Genomic DNA, 20,486 nt, shown 5'->3' with positions numbered 1-20,486 from the left:
TCACAAGTACAGAACTCAGGCGCCCTTGTACCGTTAGAGATGGCAGCTGGAGAGTGGTAATTAAATGCCGTTCTATACCTAATGGTAGCTGCCACTTCCCAGGTTCCTTTATCACATCCCCTCATACAAGATGAGGATATAGAAGTCACAAAACAGTCTATTGTGGTTTGAAAACATCAGCAGAGTTATTCAGGTGCCAAAACATAAATGCCAAAAGAAATTTAAGTTGCCAGAAGTTTCACTGCCTGCATTCCACTTACTTGGCTGTAAGGGCAGAGGTCTCTAGCAGGTGTTGTCAGGCACAATGTGGATTGTTCATATTGCCTGAGGTGTCAAAAGTGGTCCTGGATGCTGTGGCTTAGGCACCCAAATCATTCCTGGGGTGCCTTCGGGGAGAGGAGGTAGGGTAAAGTAGTAGTTTCTCTGAAAACTCTGTTGAACCTTCATCCATCTCTGAGCTATGATGGATATATTTTCATGTCCCCACTCTTTAGGTGAAACAGCTTATAGTATGATTAGTCAGATTTAGAACAAAATTTTTTTCTGAGAAAGGAAATAACTGCCTTACATGAATTAATCGTGGCCTTGTGCCTTGGCTGCCAGTACAAACTGGCTTTACATCATACGATGTTCAGTGGCTGCTTTTGCCTATCTCTGCCACTCAGCTTGCCCACATTCTGTCTTTCATGAACCCAGAAAGGAATACTTATGTGAAATCCATTTTTGCCACCCAAAGAGGCACAATGAGCTAGAGCGGAATATTTGCTCACCAGCTGAGAACTACCAAATCCATCTGTGTGTACTTCCATTGTTAAGGGAAAACAACCCGCATCCTCTCAGTAAATGTGTGCTGTTATCTCTCCTTCCATAGAGAAGTCCTCTGGTGTTCAGTGCTGCTGCCTCCAAATTGTCAGCAGGAGAGAAATAAGTGTTATGGTGCTGCAGTAGCTGCCACATAGTTAAGATTTTCATTACGAGACTGATTTTTTTCCCAAGCCCTCTCCAAAATGCCTAATAGAAGTTGTTTCAGTATCAAATTTGGCATGTGTGGTCTGTGACTACTGAAATCACTATGTAAAAAAGTATGTTTGATTGAATAACTGGGTGTCAATCAATCCAGTGATCACTGCCTCCACAATTTCACTGCAAAACAAGTGTGTCATAGAAATCATAAACAATATTTATTAGAAGGGGCTTGGTGAGACATTCACTGAAGCGAAGTTGAACTGTTGGAAGGCAGTTTTTTAGAATTATCATGTGAGATGAAAGCCTGCTGATAAGAGAATACTTTTTTTGCTTTTTAAATCTGGCATTGGCAAGTCTCACAAGGCTATTCCACCCTGCAGTGAGTTTCAGAGGCTGCATGTGGCTCATACAAAGGTGAAATACCAGAGTCAGAGGCGTGGCAGAAAGCAGCTTTGATCTGCCACCTGAATTTGTTTCCTGACAGATACTTTGTAAATCCCAAAGAAGGAATTTTTGTCCAGGTGCCTAGATCCCAAGTAAGAAACATGCTTAACTTGGAAAGAAAAACTATTCTCCTTAGATTTTCCCAAAACCTCAAGGGCTTCATGTCAAGTGTGCTAACAAGAAGATGCACTGGCTTTCAGGTCTGGCATGGCAGTACATGCTTCCTTGCTCCTATTGTGTTCTGCATGCCCATCATTCATCCTGGTGTGACACAGTGGTGGGAAGGGTCTGAATGTGGAGTTTGAGACCCACATGAAAACCTCTATCCCCTCAGGAGATCAAAGCTAACAGGAAATATGGTGTTCCTTCCTTGGCTACCCTCAATTTTTCACTCGCTAGTGGTTGGTACTTCTGCTCCCTGTTGATCTTTTAATGCTGCTTCTCTAATCCCTTTGTCCAAATTACCTCCTGCACTTCCCATCTTCTCTCTGCCCCACCTCCCAACCAGGGAACAAAGGCAATGTCATGGTTATCTCAGGATTTCTGTGTTTCTGGAGGTCCACAGGCAGGGCAGTGAAACATCAAGCAGATTTCCTGGCCCCTTCTGGGCAGAGGAGAGAGATGTTATCCAGTTCAGGATGAAAAAGGGAATGTGAATGTGCTGGTGGCAACTACTTTGGAGCTCAGGTTAGGGAGCTGTGATCCATGTTCTAACTTTGTAAATGATCAATTCTCAATTTTTTTTTTAAAATAAGAAATCTAGGTAATGTTTAGTGCCTGTGCTAATCCTCTACAAACTCATTTAAACCCAAATGATTTGCATTTATTATTCTAATATTTGCCTTCAGTACTGTATGCAACTGAGGAGTCTTCTAATGGGTCAGTGTGCCAGGTAAGGCAGAATTATTACATGCGAGTTTGTTCTTTCTTTTGTCTTACTACATTTTCAAACAGCTCTTGGATCTGCTGTCTGACCTTCCATTTGTAATTATGAGTTTAATTAGCAGTGACTCACATTCCAGCTTCATTTCTTGTTAACAAGCAGACTACATGCAGTTCAATAGCTGCACAGATATTCTGAAACTCAGGTTTAGGAGAGCTTGTCTGACAAGAGGTTAAGAATCATGCAAGAAAAATAGGACATTAAAAAGGTATTCTATTTGCAAATTCAAAAGGATTTAAATTTAAGATTTTATCAAATTGATCCTTAACATTTCCCCATGCTGTGGATGCCTTGAGAAGCATCTGTATTATATGCATTAACAGACTGCATACAAATGCATAATACATCTGCTTTAAGATCACAGCTGTTGTTTCATGATTTGGGATTATCTTATTTTATTTTAATCCCCCAGTTTCTTGTGTTTTGGTGACAGCTGAAGATTTAGTGCAGCTTAGTTGGGGTGATAGGCTGGCACGAAGACTTGGGTGCACATTCTTTTTCTACCACAAGGTTTGTTTGATGTGGCAAGCTTAGCTTCATCTCTGTCTTGGTTCTCTTTCTGTATAACGCAGTAATAATATTTTCTTATATGGCATGTTGTCATTTTAGCTGCTTTAAAGATGATGGCCATAAATGACCATATTATAGTAGCACTGCAGGTATCAAAAAAAAAGATTTTCTGGGATGCATACAAAACAGAAGCAATCTCAAAATATTTTAAAATAAATGAGAAAAGTACTTGGAAGATGCTGGCCAGAGGGAAATGAACAAACATTTCATCTGCTGTAGTTAAGTGGATTTGATAGGGTTGGTGGCAAGAACCTCACCAGAATCCCTCTGTATTCACAGCAATTTTGTCTTGAAATTCCTCATGTTTGAAAGCAGCCTTTGTCTTGTTAATATCATATGTGGCTTTTTAAATATTTCATTGGATTTTCTTTTCTTATGTTTAATTTGTACTGTGTTTTGCAGTGTCTGTGCAGCACCTCAGGCACATTGGCAGGAGGCATGTATGAATGAGCATGATAAAAAGTAATTATTGTGATTATTATTAAAGGCCTGTGAGCAAAAGCTTCAATCATTAAATAACTAGATTAGGTCCCTCCATAAAAACGAAGGCTAAAAAATAGTGTAAGGCAGAATCAAGTGAATGAGCAAGAACTCAAAACTTTTTTTCCTTTCCAGAACATTCCCTGTCTGGAGCACAGGGGTGAAATTTCCTGGGAGATGCTGGGTGCAGCAGGGCAGCAGTGCTCAGGGCCAGAGCTTGCCAGCATTTGCCTTCAGGCTCTATTCAGGACAAGACACTGGTCTGCTGCCAGTGCTCCAGCTCCCATTGTTTGTCTTTTCATTTCACTCCTATTGATGGTGCTGCCCAGTGGGTGCTGCTGGGAAAGCCACAGAGTCTGGAGCCTTTTGAAAAGCTTTCTGAATGTTGGCATATGCCGTTCAAGCACGGTTTCAAATAGATCCTAATTACTCCTGTAATTGAACAAGCCGGCAAGCATCTAAGTGCAAATATTTCCCAGGGACATTTCTGAGAAAAATGAGAATGCACAGCTGAAAATCAAGCTTGCGTTCCATCTCTCCAGTTGCCATTAAAAAATGTGGCATATATTGGAGATCAATGGCAAACCAAGAGATTTGTGATTCCACACCTCTCCAGCTTGACTTTTGAGACACCTATATCATAGCATCTCTTCATTTGTTCTGGTTCTGAGAAGTTCTGTGACTGAGGTGGGTTGAGGCATTAAAATTCAGATGCATGTACAGTTTAGAGAAGAAAATGATTTGGATACGACATTAGCAAAATCTACCATCTGTGCAGGTAATAAAACCTTTATTATTTTTTTCTTTTGCTTTGAAAGGATGAAAATCTAGCAAGAGTAGCAGCCCTCAGGACAGCCCATCAAAATGTACAAGGTTTGGTTTAAATCTGATATTTGATAAATAGTCTCTCCTCAGCTCGGATGGAGTCACCTTTTGGGTTAGATTGTCTCATATCAATATAGGTTATTCCCTGGCTGTCTGTAGAGTAGCTGTATGCTTTCTGCATGCATTAAATCCCACTGGCCCCTGACTTACACCTTCCTTGTGGTAGGATGAGGTTTCTTTTTGTTACATGGATAGCACCTATGACTTGTTTTGTTGGGTTATATTTTCTATTTGACTCCTAAGGGATAAACAATACATAACACAGTAATAGAAGATTTTTGCTCAATAGGATACTTATATTTCTATTATTTTTCTCTCAAGAAGCTGATATAACGTCTTATATGAACTGATAATATGATCTAATATAGCAGGATATTAAAAAGGCAAAATAATTATTACTATAGCAAATCAAACAGAAATGGCCTTAAAGCTTCAGATGTCTCCTAATTACTCAATTCATCATCTCTAAAGACAAAAAACAGGAGTAAGAAGAAAAACTCTGTAGTGAATTCTTATTTGGAAATGATTCTATGTCTGAGCAATCATTAAAGATGCTGGCCAGTGGGGTTGTTTTTCCACTTTTCAGGCAGATATCTTAATGCACAGCAGCTGCCTGCAAACCAAATCAAACCAATCCCAACCAAACCAAATCCCCTGTAAAATAACTTGTATTTTATATAATTTATCTGTACTGATCAGTCATTAATGTAACAGTGGGCCGTATTATAAAAGTCATGCAGGTTATTCTATGATTCTGTGATTCTGTTACAGGGTAATATAGTGTTTACAAATTACCAGAAGGTCTCTCTGAGAGCATTCCTGAAGCCAGAACAAGTAAATTGTATTCACAAAACTACCAATAGTTAGTAAACACTTAATGGCAGTAAGTTAATTCCTGCAAAACCATGAGATGAAGTTGAAAGTCACTTGTTCTCACTTACAAGAAGTTGTACCTGTTTTTTAATTACTGTCAGCTCAGACATGTAGGCTTCCAACTCTGCTAATCTCTTGAAATATTTTGGGAAATGCTTCATTTGTTCATGTAAAAAAACTGTCTTCTCACCTTGCATAATTCGTCACCAACATCCTCACATGAGCAGGGGTTCTGTCATTTTTGTACCATGATAGTTCAGCATCAGATTTTCTCACCCACCTGACAGCAAAGGTAATTTTTCCAACTTCTGCTCTGGACACTGGAACTTCAGTCAAGGGATGACCAAATGACTTTCTGCAGTGACAAATCATGCAAACTAAATTTACTGGTGTTGTGAGGAGGATTTATTTTTGCTTCTTGATTCTTTTTATCTCATGCATTTGCACAATTCCCATACATTTATAGTATGTAGGGTTAGCTAGTCAAATGGTTGCACTACCCTTTGAAACTTAAAGAGAATGCTTTTGGTTTTCTAGGTCCTGAAAGAGCTCTTGCAGCAGCTCTTGCAGCTGTTTATAATTTCTTTTAATTGTTCCTCATGTTAAGATAGTTTGCATTTGTGTCTTTAATATGGTATCTTTCAGGAACTGCCAGCCCTTCTGTAGCCTTTATCCTTTAAAGCAACACCCCAAGAAGCTTTCTCCTCGAGTTCTTGATGTTTACAGAGTCTGGTCTTTTGAAATGCATTATTTTTATGTTGTTAATCTTGTTTGGGTTTTTCTTCTGCCTCAGGATATTGAGCTCCAGCATCTTGCAAACACTTTTAGTCTAAAATAGCCACTCCCCTCGTAAATGCCTCCGTGACAGAAGATCATTCATTCTCACACCTGACACTCTTAACACATTAAGTGAAACATAGGATGATATTTCATCTGCTGAAAAAAAGTTGTTCTAATACATTCTAAAATATTTATCAACCATCTTGCCATGAAGGGAAAATCTGTGAACTTGCCATTTAAAGAAAAGGCTTTAAAAATTGAATATCTTTATAAAGAGATTTAGAAACTAGTCCTGATGATGTAAAAAAACCCCAAAAACCAAACAAAGCCACAAACCAAACCAAACAAAAAGCCCAGCAAAACATTTTTAATCAATGCAGCTTATGGATGTTATGGGGAGAAAGGAACTTATTTTCCTTGGGAACTAAGATACTACTGTTTATTGCCATAGGTGCTTTCCTCTCAGTTCTTATGTTGCAAAGTATTTTCTGGAGAGAAAGAAAACTTTACTGGAATAGTACTGTGTTGCTAAGAGAAGGGTTGCATGTGTTCTTTCCGTTTCCTGGGCTCATCTGCCTTACTCAGCAATGTTCTCTTCTTCTGTGCGTGTGCCCCCTGTATAATATAATACAAGAGTGTTTCCAGACTCTTCTGGAGATGAGGGAGAGAATGGTGTTGCCTCAGAAAAGCTGTTTTGATACAGCTGACAAAGTTTGTTGCATTAAAAGAAATGTAATCACAGGCACTGAAGTTGTTTGCCTTCTAAACCATTAGAACCAGAGAATGTGCCACTGATTTAATTTAATTGATTTAATGAATAGTCATGCCTATCTAGAAAAGAACAGAAAACCATCAGTTAGAATGGGGTGGATGTTAAATACTGTGTTTCTTGCATATGGCAATAATGCAATTTCCAAGCTCATATTTCAAAGTATATAATTAGGCTACCCGAATAAAATAATTAATCACAATATAATGAACAGCCAGTTGTTTTTGATGTGCTTTTTTGGTGCTTTCTAGGATGAGGTTCAGTATTCAGGAAGACTTGTGTTCAGGGTGAGCAGGAAGAGAGGACAAAGGGTAAGGTGTACCCCTCCAGTAAGGCCTCTCTTCCTGTTTACCTTGCTGTACATCAGGATGAGATGGGAAGTGCACCACACACTGTGTGCTCAGTCTGGGTCCTCTGAAAAACAGCAAGTGTGCATCCAGACTTTAAAATATGCGTATGTAATGCGTGCACTTTAGACATCAGTGATAACTGATGAATGCTGTATGTGCTTTCAGTATTAATGAAGAGCCCTATATTTGGATTTCCCAGGAGTATGCAGCACATGCTCTGGCAATCAAGGTGCCTCTTCAGAGCCCCTCTGTTTTCTCCTCTTCTTTCTGTCAACAGCGGTAGCTTCTGCTTGACTCCCTGTGGTAAGGCAAGGGTGTGAAGCTGTTTTCCAGCGTCACATTGTACTTTTGACAGACCTGAATTCATCCAGCCCCTCCACCCCAGCTATGAGACTGATGACATGCAGCAGCTCCTGGTAAATCAAAACCTAGTAAAGAGTTGTGTAGGACCTTATTCCACACTGGGATTTCATGGACTTTAATGATAGCCTAACAGTCATTGTATAAAGTACCACTAACCCCAAGTAAAGACTTTATAAGCCAGCACCAAGAAGCCAAGATTATCTCTTCCCCATTCTATTTAATTAAAAAGCTGCTCTTTGTCATCCGAGCGCAAAACAGAACGGCAGCGTTATCACTACTTAAAACAGCAGTGGAAAAGGAAGAAGGCAATTTCTTCCCTCTACATCTTAATCATTAATCTTCATTAGGATTTTTAGCTTCTGAATGGGAGCGGTAGAAGACATCAGTGTAGCAAACAATTTAAAGTGCATCTGTGTATATAATAGGTAGTTTGTTATTTTCATTATAGGTAAAAGCATGTGTCAGTTGCCAGATGTGTTTGATTCAGACAATATGATTTTCATGCCAACTTTATGATATATTTGATTTAGGTGAAGTGACTAAAACCTGCTGTTGGGACTGAGGTGCTGTTAAACACCAGCTGCAGTTCTTATTTTAATTAATAATTTAAGGAGTAGAATACCTTTCTTTAATTGACATGTTAACCCTTCAAGCTACTCAGAGAAAGGCCACAGTGGCAAAGTGGTTTAAAAGTAAAGCAAGAAAATACCCAAAGGTAGTCCAAACAGGAGTATTTTTTCTTCCAAACATGCTCTTGAGATGTTTTCACCTTTTCTTTGCATTTTAATTTCCTGTTTGCTGTTGAATGGAATATGGAGTATGGATAAAGGATCCAGGATTACCCAGATTTTTTAGCGGGTCTGGTTATTCTGGATTTGCAGGATGAACAGCAACTGCTCATAGCTGCACTGAATCCCTTTCCAGACTTTTAGCTGAATCTGCCAGTGTTGTACAGATGTGCTGTTGTGCCAAATCTTTCCTTGATCTGTTCTGAAAATCTGCCCAGTCATGTAGCAGTTTAAATGTGGATCTGAGCATACAAATTAAAGCTCCAGATTTTGAAAACCCGGGCCTGCATCTGAGAAGAGACTCTAATGTGTTATATGCTCTTGAGTGTCTCTTTGTCAGTCTGATACTTTTCATTGTTAAATTGCAAACATGGTGGACAAACTGGGTAATATCTCAGGGTAGTTAAGTTTCTAGAAATATGGAAAAATGGAGTGATTAAAAGGGGTTCTGTAAACAGCCCTTGTAAATATAAAGGAAAGACTGCCCTCTGACTTCATCCCTTAATTAGACATCAGATGAATTCATATACCATCATAAACAGTCACAAGAGAAACTTCATCCAGGGATCACAAGCTATGGGGCCCAGTGGATCCAGCTTTGAGATGCAAATGCTCAGAAACTAGTTTCCATTGCTACCACTATTAACAGAATTGTTTATTACGCTATTTTATGTTTTTGAAAACATTTCAAGCTAAACAATCATAACTTGCACAGTAAGGACCATTGTGGTTTCTTTACAATGTGATAACAATTCAGAGAACATGGGACATCCAGAAAGAAAAAATAAATTACAAATAAGCACCAAAATAAAAAAAAGAATGCTAGCTAATGGAAAAAATCCGCAATCTAAGTGACTTATGCTTTTATTGCCTGGAGGAGTTTTGGAGAGGAGAAGGGTTGGAAGTATAGTTAGAAACACTGGACTGGCAAACAGGAGATGTTTAGCTTATTTCTAGCTGTTTAACGGATTTCTTTATGTGCAGTACTGGAGTAGAGCCAGTGTCAGCTCTAGGCAAAATGAACTTTTAGGATCCAGTGACAAGTCAAGTCACATTCACACAGATCACTGCAGATGATTGGAGTTGCTGAGGTGGTCCTGAGGGCATAATTTAGAAATAGCAGTGGATAGGAATACCCAGAGGTCTAATTTTGTTTACAGAAGAACCTGTTTTACTGATTATGATGAGAATCCAGTTTGATTTTTGGATCCAAATTTGAGTCTCACAGCCAGAAATAATGTTAAGTCCTTTTTTGAAAATGGGCATGTTTCCTAAATAAACTGCTGGAAGATACTAAGAACTTACATGAGCAATGGGACACAGCCTACTTGTATTGGGTTTTGTCCTACATCCTCCACACTTTGACTTCAGCAAAAGTGCTGCAGATTGTTCTGAGATCAGTAAAGCAGATTCAAGTACTGGTAATAGAATGTATTTCTGCTGCATCTCAGACTCTAAGAAAGCGCACAAAGCTTCCAAATGTTTTGCCAATACAATGTGTGTAGCTAGTAATTAATGACTACTAAAATCATAAACATGACAGTGTATCATTTATTAATGGTTTGACTGTCTTTGCATTTCAGTGGGTTTACATTCTGTTCCCTTCTTTTAAAACTTAATCAGGCAGTAGCTCTGCAGGAGCAGAGTCCCAGTGAAAACAATCTGCAGGGAAGTCATTGCTGTATCAGGAGTTAAGAAAACAGTTTAGTTTAGTTTACTTGTCTTTCCCTTTGCATTTAGGAACAGAGGCTACTGGAAGTCATTTGAAAGAAATAAAATCTGTTTGGAGGCTGTACAAGTTCAGTGCTTCTAGTGCTTTGTGTAAATATGATCTGTCTATTTTGTTTTTCATTTTTCTTCCTGTTTGTATTTTTGTCTCCAGTCCTGGAAACCTCGAGCATGTGCTTTTGTGTGCATGACTAATTTGGCTGGTCTCAGCAGTACTGCTCTACCTGTTGAGTCTGTTAGGTAGCCTACAAAGGAAGTTTCTTTGGGGCAGTAGGGGAGAGAGGGTCCTAATCCTGCACTGGGTGGGTGACAGAACTGTTGCCATCACACATGGCATGCAGGATGTGTGGCAAACCCCTCCCTCCTGGGGCAGAAATAAAGCTGGCTTTAGCTTCCTTTCCCTAGAACTGAATGTTACATTTTACTTTTGGTTGCACCTAGTATAGGGCAGTGAGTCCCAATCCAGTGAGAGTCTCAGAGATGCCGCCACACTGGCAGCAGTGACCATTATGATCATGAAAAAAGCTGCTGCAGTGCCATTACCTGCTGAGGAGTTCAATCACTATTTGTTTTAAGTGTAGTAAGAGTAGGTGGTTGACATGGCAACGTGTTCTGTGACACGTGACAATTGATTGGTTTTGCCACTGGAGAAAATCCCTGCTTCTTTGAAATCCTGTGTAGCAGCTGTTCCTGCCCCACCGATGCGGACAAGAGCAGACACAGCCCTGACTGTCTGCACTCTTTGTCTCCTCCTGTGATTTGGAAATGTTCAGTCCTGCTGTGAAGGGCTGCAACTCCACTGATTCAGTGTCGTCTAATCTGTCAATACTTATGGCTTCCCTTGTAGAAACTCCCATGTGGCTTCTTCTGCTAAACCTTTTGTTTAAAGTGGATGGTGTTTTTCATGGAGAGCAGTTAAAATGAGTTTCATATGAACTATAAAGCAGTATATATTTGCTGGGGAAGGACTTGACCCAGAAAAGTGTATACTAAGCATGCAAGTACTGCTGCTGATCTCTACTGGACTCCCTCTGTTGCTAAACTTAAATTTTTTTTAAGAGTATTTGGTGAAGAAACCCGTTGCTCTGCACATCACTGCACTGAGACAGAATTAAGAGCATTTAAAGTGACTTGCAGTGAAATGGAACAATGCGGAATTTGATCACGTCACTATAGAGAGGTTGACAATTTAAGGATTGATTTAAGAGCCCAGCTTACTCTTATTCATAATTTCAAAGAAAATCAGAGATGTCCATATTAAAATCATGGACCCAATTCTTCTGAAGTCTAAGGTTATAAGATGAGGAGATAAACTTGTTTTCATTTTAATATTCTCTGTGCTAAGGCTACTGCCATTCTAAGAATACCTTGAACAGTTTTATTGTCCCCACTAAGAATAATCTTTAAAGTAGTCCATCTTTTAGTTGATGTATGTCCAGGTTAACACACATTGTTTAACATTCCTATATGTACCTGGAACAAGCATTGAAAATCTATCAAAATATGTCATAATACTTTTTTTTTTTTTAAAGTATATTTACTTTTTAGACTTGTAGGTGCTAAAGATAGGTCAGTTCTAATGTTACCTCATTGTTCAGCCACTATATCCCCCTTTCTTGTACAACTGAAAGCTCATGAAATATCAGTTGCACTAATGTTTAGAGACACTAACTGCTATCTTTTCCATTTCTAAGTGGGCTTGTGCTTTTTTAACTCGCATTTAGCAAGACAGTGAAACTCTTCATGCAAGTCTGTGTCAATGAGACTATCATCCCCTAGTGGTACTTTATATCCATAACAGAGGGAATTTTTGTTTTCTTCCAGCTCTTCAGCCAGTTAAACTGTTCAACTTGGGCAGATTAGCTCTAGAGGATGTCTTTTTGTGAAAGTTTGAACTCCGTTTTGGATGTCTGAAGACAAGCTTTACCCTTCCCACTCATAAATTTTACATAAAACTGTAGTTCCAAAGATTGTCCATTTGTGAACAATGGACTGAGGCTCAAATCCTTTGCCTTGCAGATTCATAAGAGGATATAAAAATGAATCAGGACTCAGGTCAGGACTGAGGTTCTGAATGGTAAGATCTGCTCATGTAGACATTGTACTCTTGCAGTACCACTTCAACCTTGATTCTTTTCTCTCTGGGGGCATCTACAAATGAGAATCTGATCTGGCAAGGCTTGCTTGGCTTCCAAGTTCATCTCTCAGTGGGTGGATTGATGTGGTTGACAACAACTAACACCGTTTTCTTATTTGTCCTCATTGTCATGGAAAATTCTTCCTTTGAGGGAGGAGTTCTGAGCAATTTTAGGTCTCAAAATTCTGCACTTTTCTGCAGTTCACAGTAGGCAGAATTCTCTTTCAGCTCATTGCTTTCCACTGGGTATAACTTTATCCAATAAATCTCCTTTCAAATAGGATTTTATATTCTAGGTTTCAGCTCATACGTATTTCTTAGGCTTGCAGTGGTGGTATAAGCTTGTTCAAATCAGTTCAGATACTTCTATTTTTACTTTGAAGTTTACTGGGTTTACTGTTTTCCCAGTCCATGGAACACATATTTCCCTCTCACATAATTGTGTGGAGAAAACAGTTCTTGTTAGGAACTGCACTTATATTTAATTCTGTAGATGTAATGAATTCCTAACTTTTGGAGAAAAAAGTTTAAAAGAAAATAAACTAGCCTCAAGGCATTTAAAGATAGAAATTTAGGTCTTGTACTATATATTTTATGTATACATTTTTAAGGCTTCATTTAGGCAGAGCAGCTTAAAAAGCCTCATCATATCTGGGACACTTTATCTTGATGGCAGCCATCACCTAGAACATTATGCTGCATTGAGCAAAAATCTCAGGGTCACTACCAAAAAAAAAAAATCCCCCTTTTTTTTCTTCTGAAATGACAGGAACATGTTTTTCTTTTGAAAAATGCTTCGATCGCATCTGATGATCCAGTACCTCCTGCTGAGTTAATTGATCAGCAGTTACCTCAAAGCACCTGGTGTCAAGTTTAGTCTGTCACTTTTTATTCATGCAGAAGTCTTGGGCATATAGCAGTAACAGAGTAAAATAAACCCACACTGGCAGCATATTTTTAGTCTGTATATCTACAGCTACACAAGGCTTTTACAAGTAAGAAAACATCTTCAAAAAGTGTATCTTAACCAGTATTGTTTTTCTGGCAATTACTTCTAGTGGTCTAATTATGAATGCCAATACTGCTATTGCCTGTCTGTGTCTTCTGCAGCGTTTGTTTTATGTCAATAAGTTTCTAACAAACAAAACAAGCAGAGAGCCCAGTTTTCATTTGACTCTGCATGAAGAAATTGCAATTCCACTGGGAATACATATCAGTTGTTGCATTCATCTAGTAAGCATAAATATGGGCATTAAATATTTTGGCTGGTAATACAGGTTTCAAAGAAAAAATTTTTCTTTACATTGACTGCAGATACATTTACTTAAATCAATTGGTTTACATGTACTTGTCAATTATAGCAATCACACAGTGGATGTATTTATCTACAAATTGAAGTTGTGCTCCTGTAACTGTAAGTGAGGAACATTGGCTTTTTTCTGCTTTACTGGCTTTATCTTTAGTCACACTTACAAAGAGCCTTTAATGGCGTGTGACATCCAATAACTGAGGTGGTAATGGGGCATCTTCTTATGCTGCACGTTTTTGTTGCAAATAATTTTGTATATTAAATGCATGAAATCTTTGCCATAGGAAGGTGAGACAAGAATTTGAGTGGCTAAAGGAGATGGGTCCAGCTAACAGCTGGTTGCAGAAATAAAGCTTAAGAACAATGACAGCAGCTACCTTTGGAAAATGACAAAATTGTAAGATACAGCCAGTATCTGAAAAGTAGCAGTGAATAATTTTGTCTGGCAAAGGCAAATCTGAGGGAGTTAAAATAACAGTATTTAAAACTTGCCCTTGTGATTGTCTTACTTCACCCTGTAAGAGTAGGAAATATTAATCTCCATTCAATATCGCTTATGTATGTGCCCATGCCCACCATGCCCAAATCTTTAGACCACTTTTCTGGCCATGGAGGTGCTGAGCATCATCTCCACTTGCACTGCAGAAATACAGCACAGAGCTATTTTTTATACTGGGTAAGAACTGTGGCTGAGACCACTCCCTGTCAGGATAATTTCTGGGATTTTTTTTTGGCTAAGTGGTCCAAAACATCCAACAGTGCGCTGCAAGAACTCTTTCAGACACACAATACTCCACATATTCTGTCCCAAGGAAATGCTGCTGGCTGAAGGGGTAGTTACCTTACTCCACACCCAGGCCACAGCTGTGCTTCACTCCCTGCCACCTGTATGCTTGTGTGGTTATTGCAAGCGCTTGATTTAAATCCCAGATTTGCTCGCTCTGCCCTGTGATGCTTAGAGAATTGCACAAACTGTGCTGCTCGTAAAGCAACATGTACTGTGCTCTTGTGCAGTACTGATTGTCAATAAAATGTAATTTCGCTAAAATAAAAATACTGATTGTCAATAAAGTGCAATTTAGCTAAAACAAAATGCAATTTCTGAGTAAAAGCTTCCATGGCAATAAAGGAAAACAGAAAATACTGATAGTATTAAAATTGCAGGTTTAATTATTTTTCTAACTATCCGAACCCTCATGTTCAAACTTTCAAACAGAGTAGCAGTAGGCATTTGTAAAGTTGTTACCAGCTGCAAGCTGTGTTAAAGTATATTAGTTAAACATATTTCTGCTTCTGTGCTTCTACCAAAAATGCTTTCTTACACACACCAAGATCTCTGCACTAAATCTGGTGTGGAAGGGTTGCCACAGGAAACCCTCCTGTGTATATCGAGTACCTTTCTTTGCCCTGTAGGCAGATATGTGTCTTTTAACAGCCAAATCATCTATTCCTGGGATTTAACAGTTCCCTAGGATGTGATGAAACTTACTTTAAAAAATAAAGACAGAACTAAATGCAGCATGTAATCATGTAGATCAAGACTGGAAGAAAAAGGGTTCCATAAAATGTACAGGAAACATTTAGGGGAGCAGAATAGACCTTTCAGGATTCTTATAGAAAGAAATAAAATCTGAAAAAATTCTCCCATTTTTCATTAGCATTTTGAATTTCCAGCAACTTCCAGGATGTTTGTGTTGTACTTTATCAATTGCCATATACAGAGCTAGGGAAATAACAGGAGGTTTGGGGTTTGGTGGAACTCCTAGAGTTAGCCTAAATCCACAAGTGTGCAATGTATATAGAGAGAAACTGTTCACACAGTCTTACTTAAAGCTGCTTAACAGCTTAAAATGATAAAAAGTCCTTAACACAATTTAAGAACTTAAACCACTTAAACTGTTTGAAGCAGCTTGTGAGTTGGAAGAGTTTGGAGCAAGGGGTGTGCTGAGAGGCAGCCCTGTGGAGCTGCAGCCTGGGGACAGGGCTCCCATGCCAGGAGTCCCAGAAAAGGGTGCCTTTGGGAGCTAAACTTGGGAGGCCTGAGGGTGATGTGAGGGAGAAGAGGGAAGAGTTTGCTACATATTTTATGTGGCATTGTGTATATGCCCAGATTGCTTTGCTCTAAATAGTTTAGCAGGGAATCTTACAGGCATGTGAGGTGTCAGCAGTGGCATCTCCCCAGCGAAACAGGGAAGAGGGTGGCAGAAAAATATTGTCTATGACAAGTCTTCAGCTGTGGAAAACAGCTTTAGCTCATGGGCCAAGGGAAGGTTCCTCAGGAGCATTGTGAAAAATCTGCACGAGCTGCAAACCAAAATGTTCTGCTTTTGTGGCTCCAGAAACTGGAGGTGTGGGAGAGGTGGTGACAGTAGGCCTTTCAAATCTATTGATCAGGAAGTTTTTGTTTCAGAAAGGTTGTTTTTGGAAAAAAGAAAGGAGGCGGGGGGCAGGGGTGAGGCAGGGAGAGTTGCTTTAGTTTAAATGATGTCAAGCAGTGTTAGTTGGCTATATCAGAAGCATGTTGTTAATATGTGAAGTCACACATTTATAAAGCAGAAAATAAGCCATTATTTATGAGATCCGGTTTGGTCCCTGCTGCTGTGTGTGGTGGTCAGTGGTCGAATGTGTGTTTGTATATTTGTATGCTCAGATGGAAAAATGGGGGCACTGCACAGAGGTGATACTTGATGGCAAAGGAAGAAGGCATGGGAATGGGAATGAATGTCTGAGAGGGGGAAAACAGCCAGGATGCTGCTTCTGATGGCAGTGATACCACCTTAAATGTTTTGAAGCTTGGGCTGGTTTTCATTGATGCAGGCAGTGATTTACACCTTTTGGTGCAGAAAAGGCTGTAAAACAGGAGTGAATTACATTCTGTACAATTTGAAAATAAATTGTGCATTCACAGCCACTCAGGGTGAGGCCCATTTACACTTCCAGAGTGGTATATGATGAGTAAATGAAAGTTAGGCCTCTGTGTGAATGAAAAATGCCTGTTTTACTAGAGGCTGTGAAAAGAGAGAGCAAGAGAGACTTAGTGGAAATTGGAAGCAAGATTTTATTTGTTTGTTTAAAACAATTGTATTGATTTGGAGTCAGAGGAAGCACTGGTATAACTGCAACTAATTCCACTGAATTCTGCAAGGTATTTCTGGTGGAGTTGATGGGGCTGGAAGTTTATATTTATAATCTGAGTTTTTCCTGTGTTCAGGTAAGTCTTTATCACACTATATTCTTGTGCAGTCATGGTGGCATATTTAACATGAATGTTATCTGTCAAAAAAAAGAAATCTTCACTGGGGTGAAACAGAGCTTGGGTGTAGTTAAAATCATATGATCTCAGTACAATTAAATAGCTACTTCGTTTTCTTTTATGGTGAGAAATGAAATGGAAATGTTACTTGGTAAGGGTAAGTGTTTTCTGAAGAATGACAGACATAGAAAGAAACCATTTAATTAATGCAATCTTGTTAATGTACTACATAATACTAATTTCTCAATGTCGCTTGAATTTCAGAACATTTCAGGATCTGTCCAAACAAATGGATATATCTTATGGTACAGTCAGGGACTCAGCAGTGTATGAATACTTTAAAGCAAAAGGGACCAACCCTTTGGAGCAGGATAACACATTTGCTGAACTGTGGAGGACTATCAGTAAGAATAATGGGGCAGATAATTGCGTATCAAACCCTTCTGAAGGCATCAGGAAGGTAAGACTGGATCACAGGGCTTTTCATTTAATTTCTGTGTCAATGTTGTTTCTGTGGAGCTAACGTTAAGTCACAGGAAAAAAATTATAGTCATTTAAAAGCCCCCTAAATTCTTATTTAAAGTTCCTTTTAGTATCTCGATGGCAGATAAGATTCGTATTTGGTGTCATTGTTCTGAATTAAAGTACTTCAGCTCTGCCTAAGTCTTCAGTACGTAAGTCCTTCTTTGGATCTGGTCCTAAGGTTTCTCAGTTTCTTGGGAGCTTTGATAATGCCTTTTTGAATGTAATTCTTTACATTATCCAGTACTGACTCTTGTCCCTTGCTCATTTGAGTTTGTTTTCTTTTTTCTGAGTTCATGATTGGAAACATGAGTAAGAATCAAGGGATTCGCAGAACGTATACTCATTTCTCTTAAAACAGAAATTTAATGCAAGATTTTTCTTTGTTTATTCCAGACTTTGAAAAATGCATTCACATGACAGCGTGTTTTACCAAAATTTTATTTCTCTCAGATAAAACGACATGTTTTTTTCCAGAACAGAGAATTAATGTGGGATTCAAGGACAGGTGTATAACAGCTTAGGATGCTGCATCTTAGTTCTGAGTACTGTGATAAAGAATATTGGCCATTACAAATCCCCTCTCTCTCTCTCATAGCCTGCCTCTCCCCTCTGCTCTCCATCTTGAACCTCAACAAAACCAGACAGTACCTTACATCAAACACACGTCCAGGAGTACGTTACACAGAAGGGATGCAGGCATGCTGAAAGCCTTGATGTGCTGCTGCTCCTTTAGTGAAAAGTGTCCTCTTTATCTAGCAATTGATTTTTTTCATAAAACAAGCTGTTATTACCATAGTGAATGTTTGATCAGAGACACTCTTGTCAGTGAAACACTGATTTACTAGTTCTTTATGCTTTTGTACATGGGAAATAATAAAATGGTTTGGGCTTGTGTTTCCTTTTTCTACTTTGAATTTTTGAAACCATTTCGGAAGAGTCAGAGGGAAAGTATCCAAATCTCCTGTTTTTACAGTGCCGTAAAGAGGATGAACACAAGTAATGCAAGCCATCCCATTTCCCAATTCAAATTCCTTTAGCAAAAGATTCCCTACTCTTTGCTTGACTTCTGGATAAAATCTTTATGCAAACACTCTCATGTTTTAACATAGGAGTATTCAGTCAAAAGTTTGGGTTCACCCTGCCTTTTTGCCTGTCTCTCAGCTGATCTTCCCCAAAGCCCTCTGCCCTCAGCTCCAAAATCCTCTCTTCCATGGGACAAGGTAGAGCTCTGGCAATAGCAAGGTCTGCAGTGTATTACTGAAACAGGCGAGCCAGCTCTGCTGCCACAGTCGAGGTTGGTCAGCAGAATAAATAACAAACGCCAGGTTTGGTATAATTCTAACACTGCTGGGTCCCCAGACGGGAGCTCGTGTCGGACAGCACAGCCAAGTTCCTGCCATAAGGCAAAGTCCAGGGCAGTGTCTCTGCCCATGGGAATCCCTTGCAAGGCAGCCCAAGTTAATAATTCCAGAAGTGAGTTTTCAGGAATGGAGGTGTGCAATATGCTGAACACACCTTTCCAGACCAGTACGACAGCGTCATTCTGTGAGCCGCTGTTCGCCGTTTCTCAGTCCTGTTGGACCTCCTGGTCCCGGGGGGAAAGGGGAGCAGCGTACCTCTAGAGGAATTCAGCTTGGCTTGCAGCAGCAGGACACACCAGAGAGTGCAAATCACGTCGGGGTCACCAAATATTACCACAGGCCTGGTTCCTACGGTATATCACTGTGTCCTGCAGCCATAGGGAGGAGGAGGAGGGAAGATCCAGCAGGCAGGAATTGAGCAGCAAGATTGATTCATTTAATTACATTACAAACTCTTTTATAGACTTTTTTCTTCATAGTCTAATTGGACAAAGGATCAGCCACCCCTTGGGGGTGATTGGCTAAAATCCTAAAATATCCATTGTAAAAATATTTTTCTACTGTACCATAAACAAGACTTTTCAAGGCTGCAGGTGTTTGGTTGTTTACATAACTCTGCTACCTCTTCTGTGAGAGAGAAAAGTCTCTCACAGACTTAGAAAATAGCAAGAAAATCCTTTCTAGCAGCATTTTGTATCCACAGCAGTGGTTGATTTTTTTTTTTCTTAATCTTCTCAGCACTTTATTAAAATGAGGCTTCTTTTGAGATGTTTTCGTATCATTTAGAGGAAAAATAGAGACATTAAGTACTTGTCTACGTACCCTAGCATTTAAGCCAATAATAAAACAGTTCACCTTAGAAAAATGTAGAGTATTTTACTTTTCTTTTTTCTTTTGTAACATTCTCATGGCAGTGGATGCTCTTTATCCATGAAATTGTAAATACTCTTATTCTGTAAGCCTAGTGCATGCTGCCATTTATGATAGCTACATTTGCTAAGCCAGAAATGTAACTGTAGATTGGCAGGCAGTTGAGAATACCAATTATATTGTCTGTATGGAGCTGGCAGCTCCATCCTATCTATGTGATAATAACTTTTCATACTAAGTTTGATTTCAGTGTTGTAGGGTGATTTTTTATAACTAGATCAGCTCATTCAATTAATGTCAACAACAACTAAATTTTACTTCAGTCCCCAAAGATGACCGAGGCCGCTATTTGATTAGACACCTACATAAATTGGGATTAATATTTAATAACATTGTCAACTAAACTATTGTGCTTATAGTTTAAGTGTCACTCTTCCTAGCTTATTGAGTTCTCTGAATAAACAGACAAGTTTTCCATGTCAAGTATTATGGCTAGAAATTCTGGTTTTTTTCTAAAGGAGAATTGATGTCGGCCAAGGCAATAAGAGTTTCCATCCATAAACACATACTGCTGCATGAAAGAGATGTAAATATGACTTAAAAATGTGTTTCGTAGGAAATGGGAACTCTAAACTCTCTAGCATAAAAAGATCCATAAAACATTTTTCTGAATGAGGACTTGCCTGACAGAATGCAAAAAAAGAAAATAATCACTACTATTCTTTCATCCCTCCTTCTCCTTTCCTTTTCTTCATTCAGTATCACAGTTCAGCTGCACATGCCAAACAAAGCAATGCCACCTCAGTGCAAAACAGGGAGTGCTGGTTATTTATGCCACAGACAGGTATTTCATGGGTTTGTCCCCATTCCATTTATCTTTCTCCAGTTCATGGAGATTTTCTTACTCTCTTTGACTGTCTGAAAACTAAAGGATGGCAGTGGAAGAAAGTTCTGTGAGCTTTTATGGCATTTGGTTGCCATAGCAGAGGTGTCTCTTCAGACACAGCAGCATCCCTGCAGCCACAGTGACCACCTCCCATGGGCAAGGCACAGCTTTTGCAGCACTGGGAGAGCCACGGAAAAGGCAGGAAT

At 39.2% G+C, this 20,486-nt stretch overlaps 1 protein-coding gene across 1 annotated transcript in view; it reads left to right on the top strand.

The window, feature by feature from the left end:
- GRID1 (glutamate ionotropic receptor delta type subunit 1) overlaps positions 1-20,486 on the top strand; it is a 513,295-nt gene that overhangs the window by 464,205 nt on the left and 28,604 nt on the right. Inside the window, 1 exon segment of the mRNA XM_017746337.1 lies at positions 16,903-17,098. Within this exon segment, the coding sequence (XP_017601826.1) occupies positions 16,903-17,098 (196 nt within the window).

Source organism: Corvus brachyrhynchos, unplaced genomic scaffold, assembly GCF_000691975.1.
Source record: "Corvus brachyrhynchos isolate BGI_N302 unplaced genomic scaffold, ASM69197v1 scaffold279, whole genome shotgun sequence".
NCBI classification, from domain to species: domain Eukaryota; kingdom Metazoa; phylum Chordata; class Aves; order Passeriformes; family Corvidae; genus Corvus; species Corvus brachyrhynchos.
This window is presented reverse-complemented; position numbering and strand designations above follow the sequence as displayed.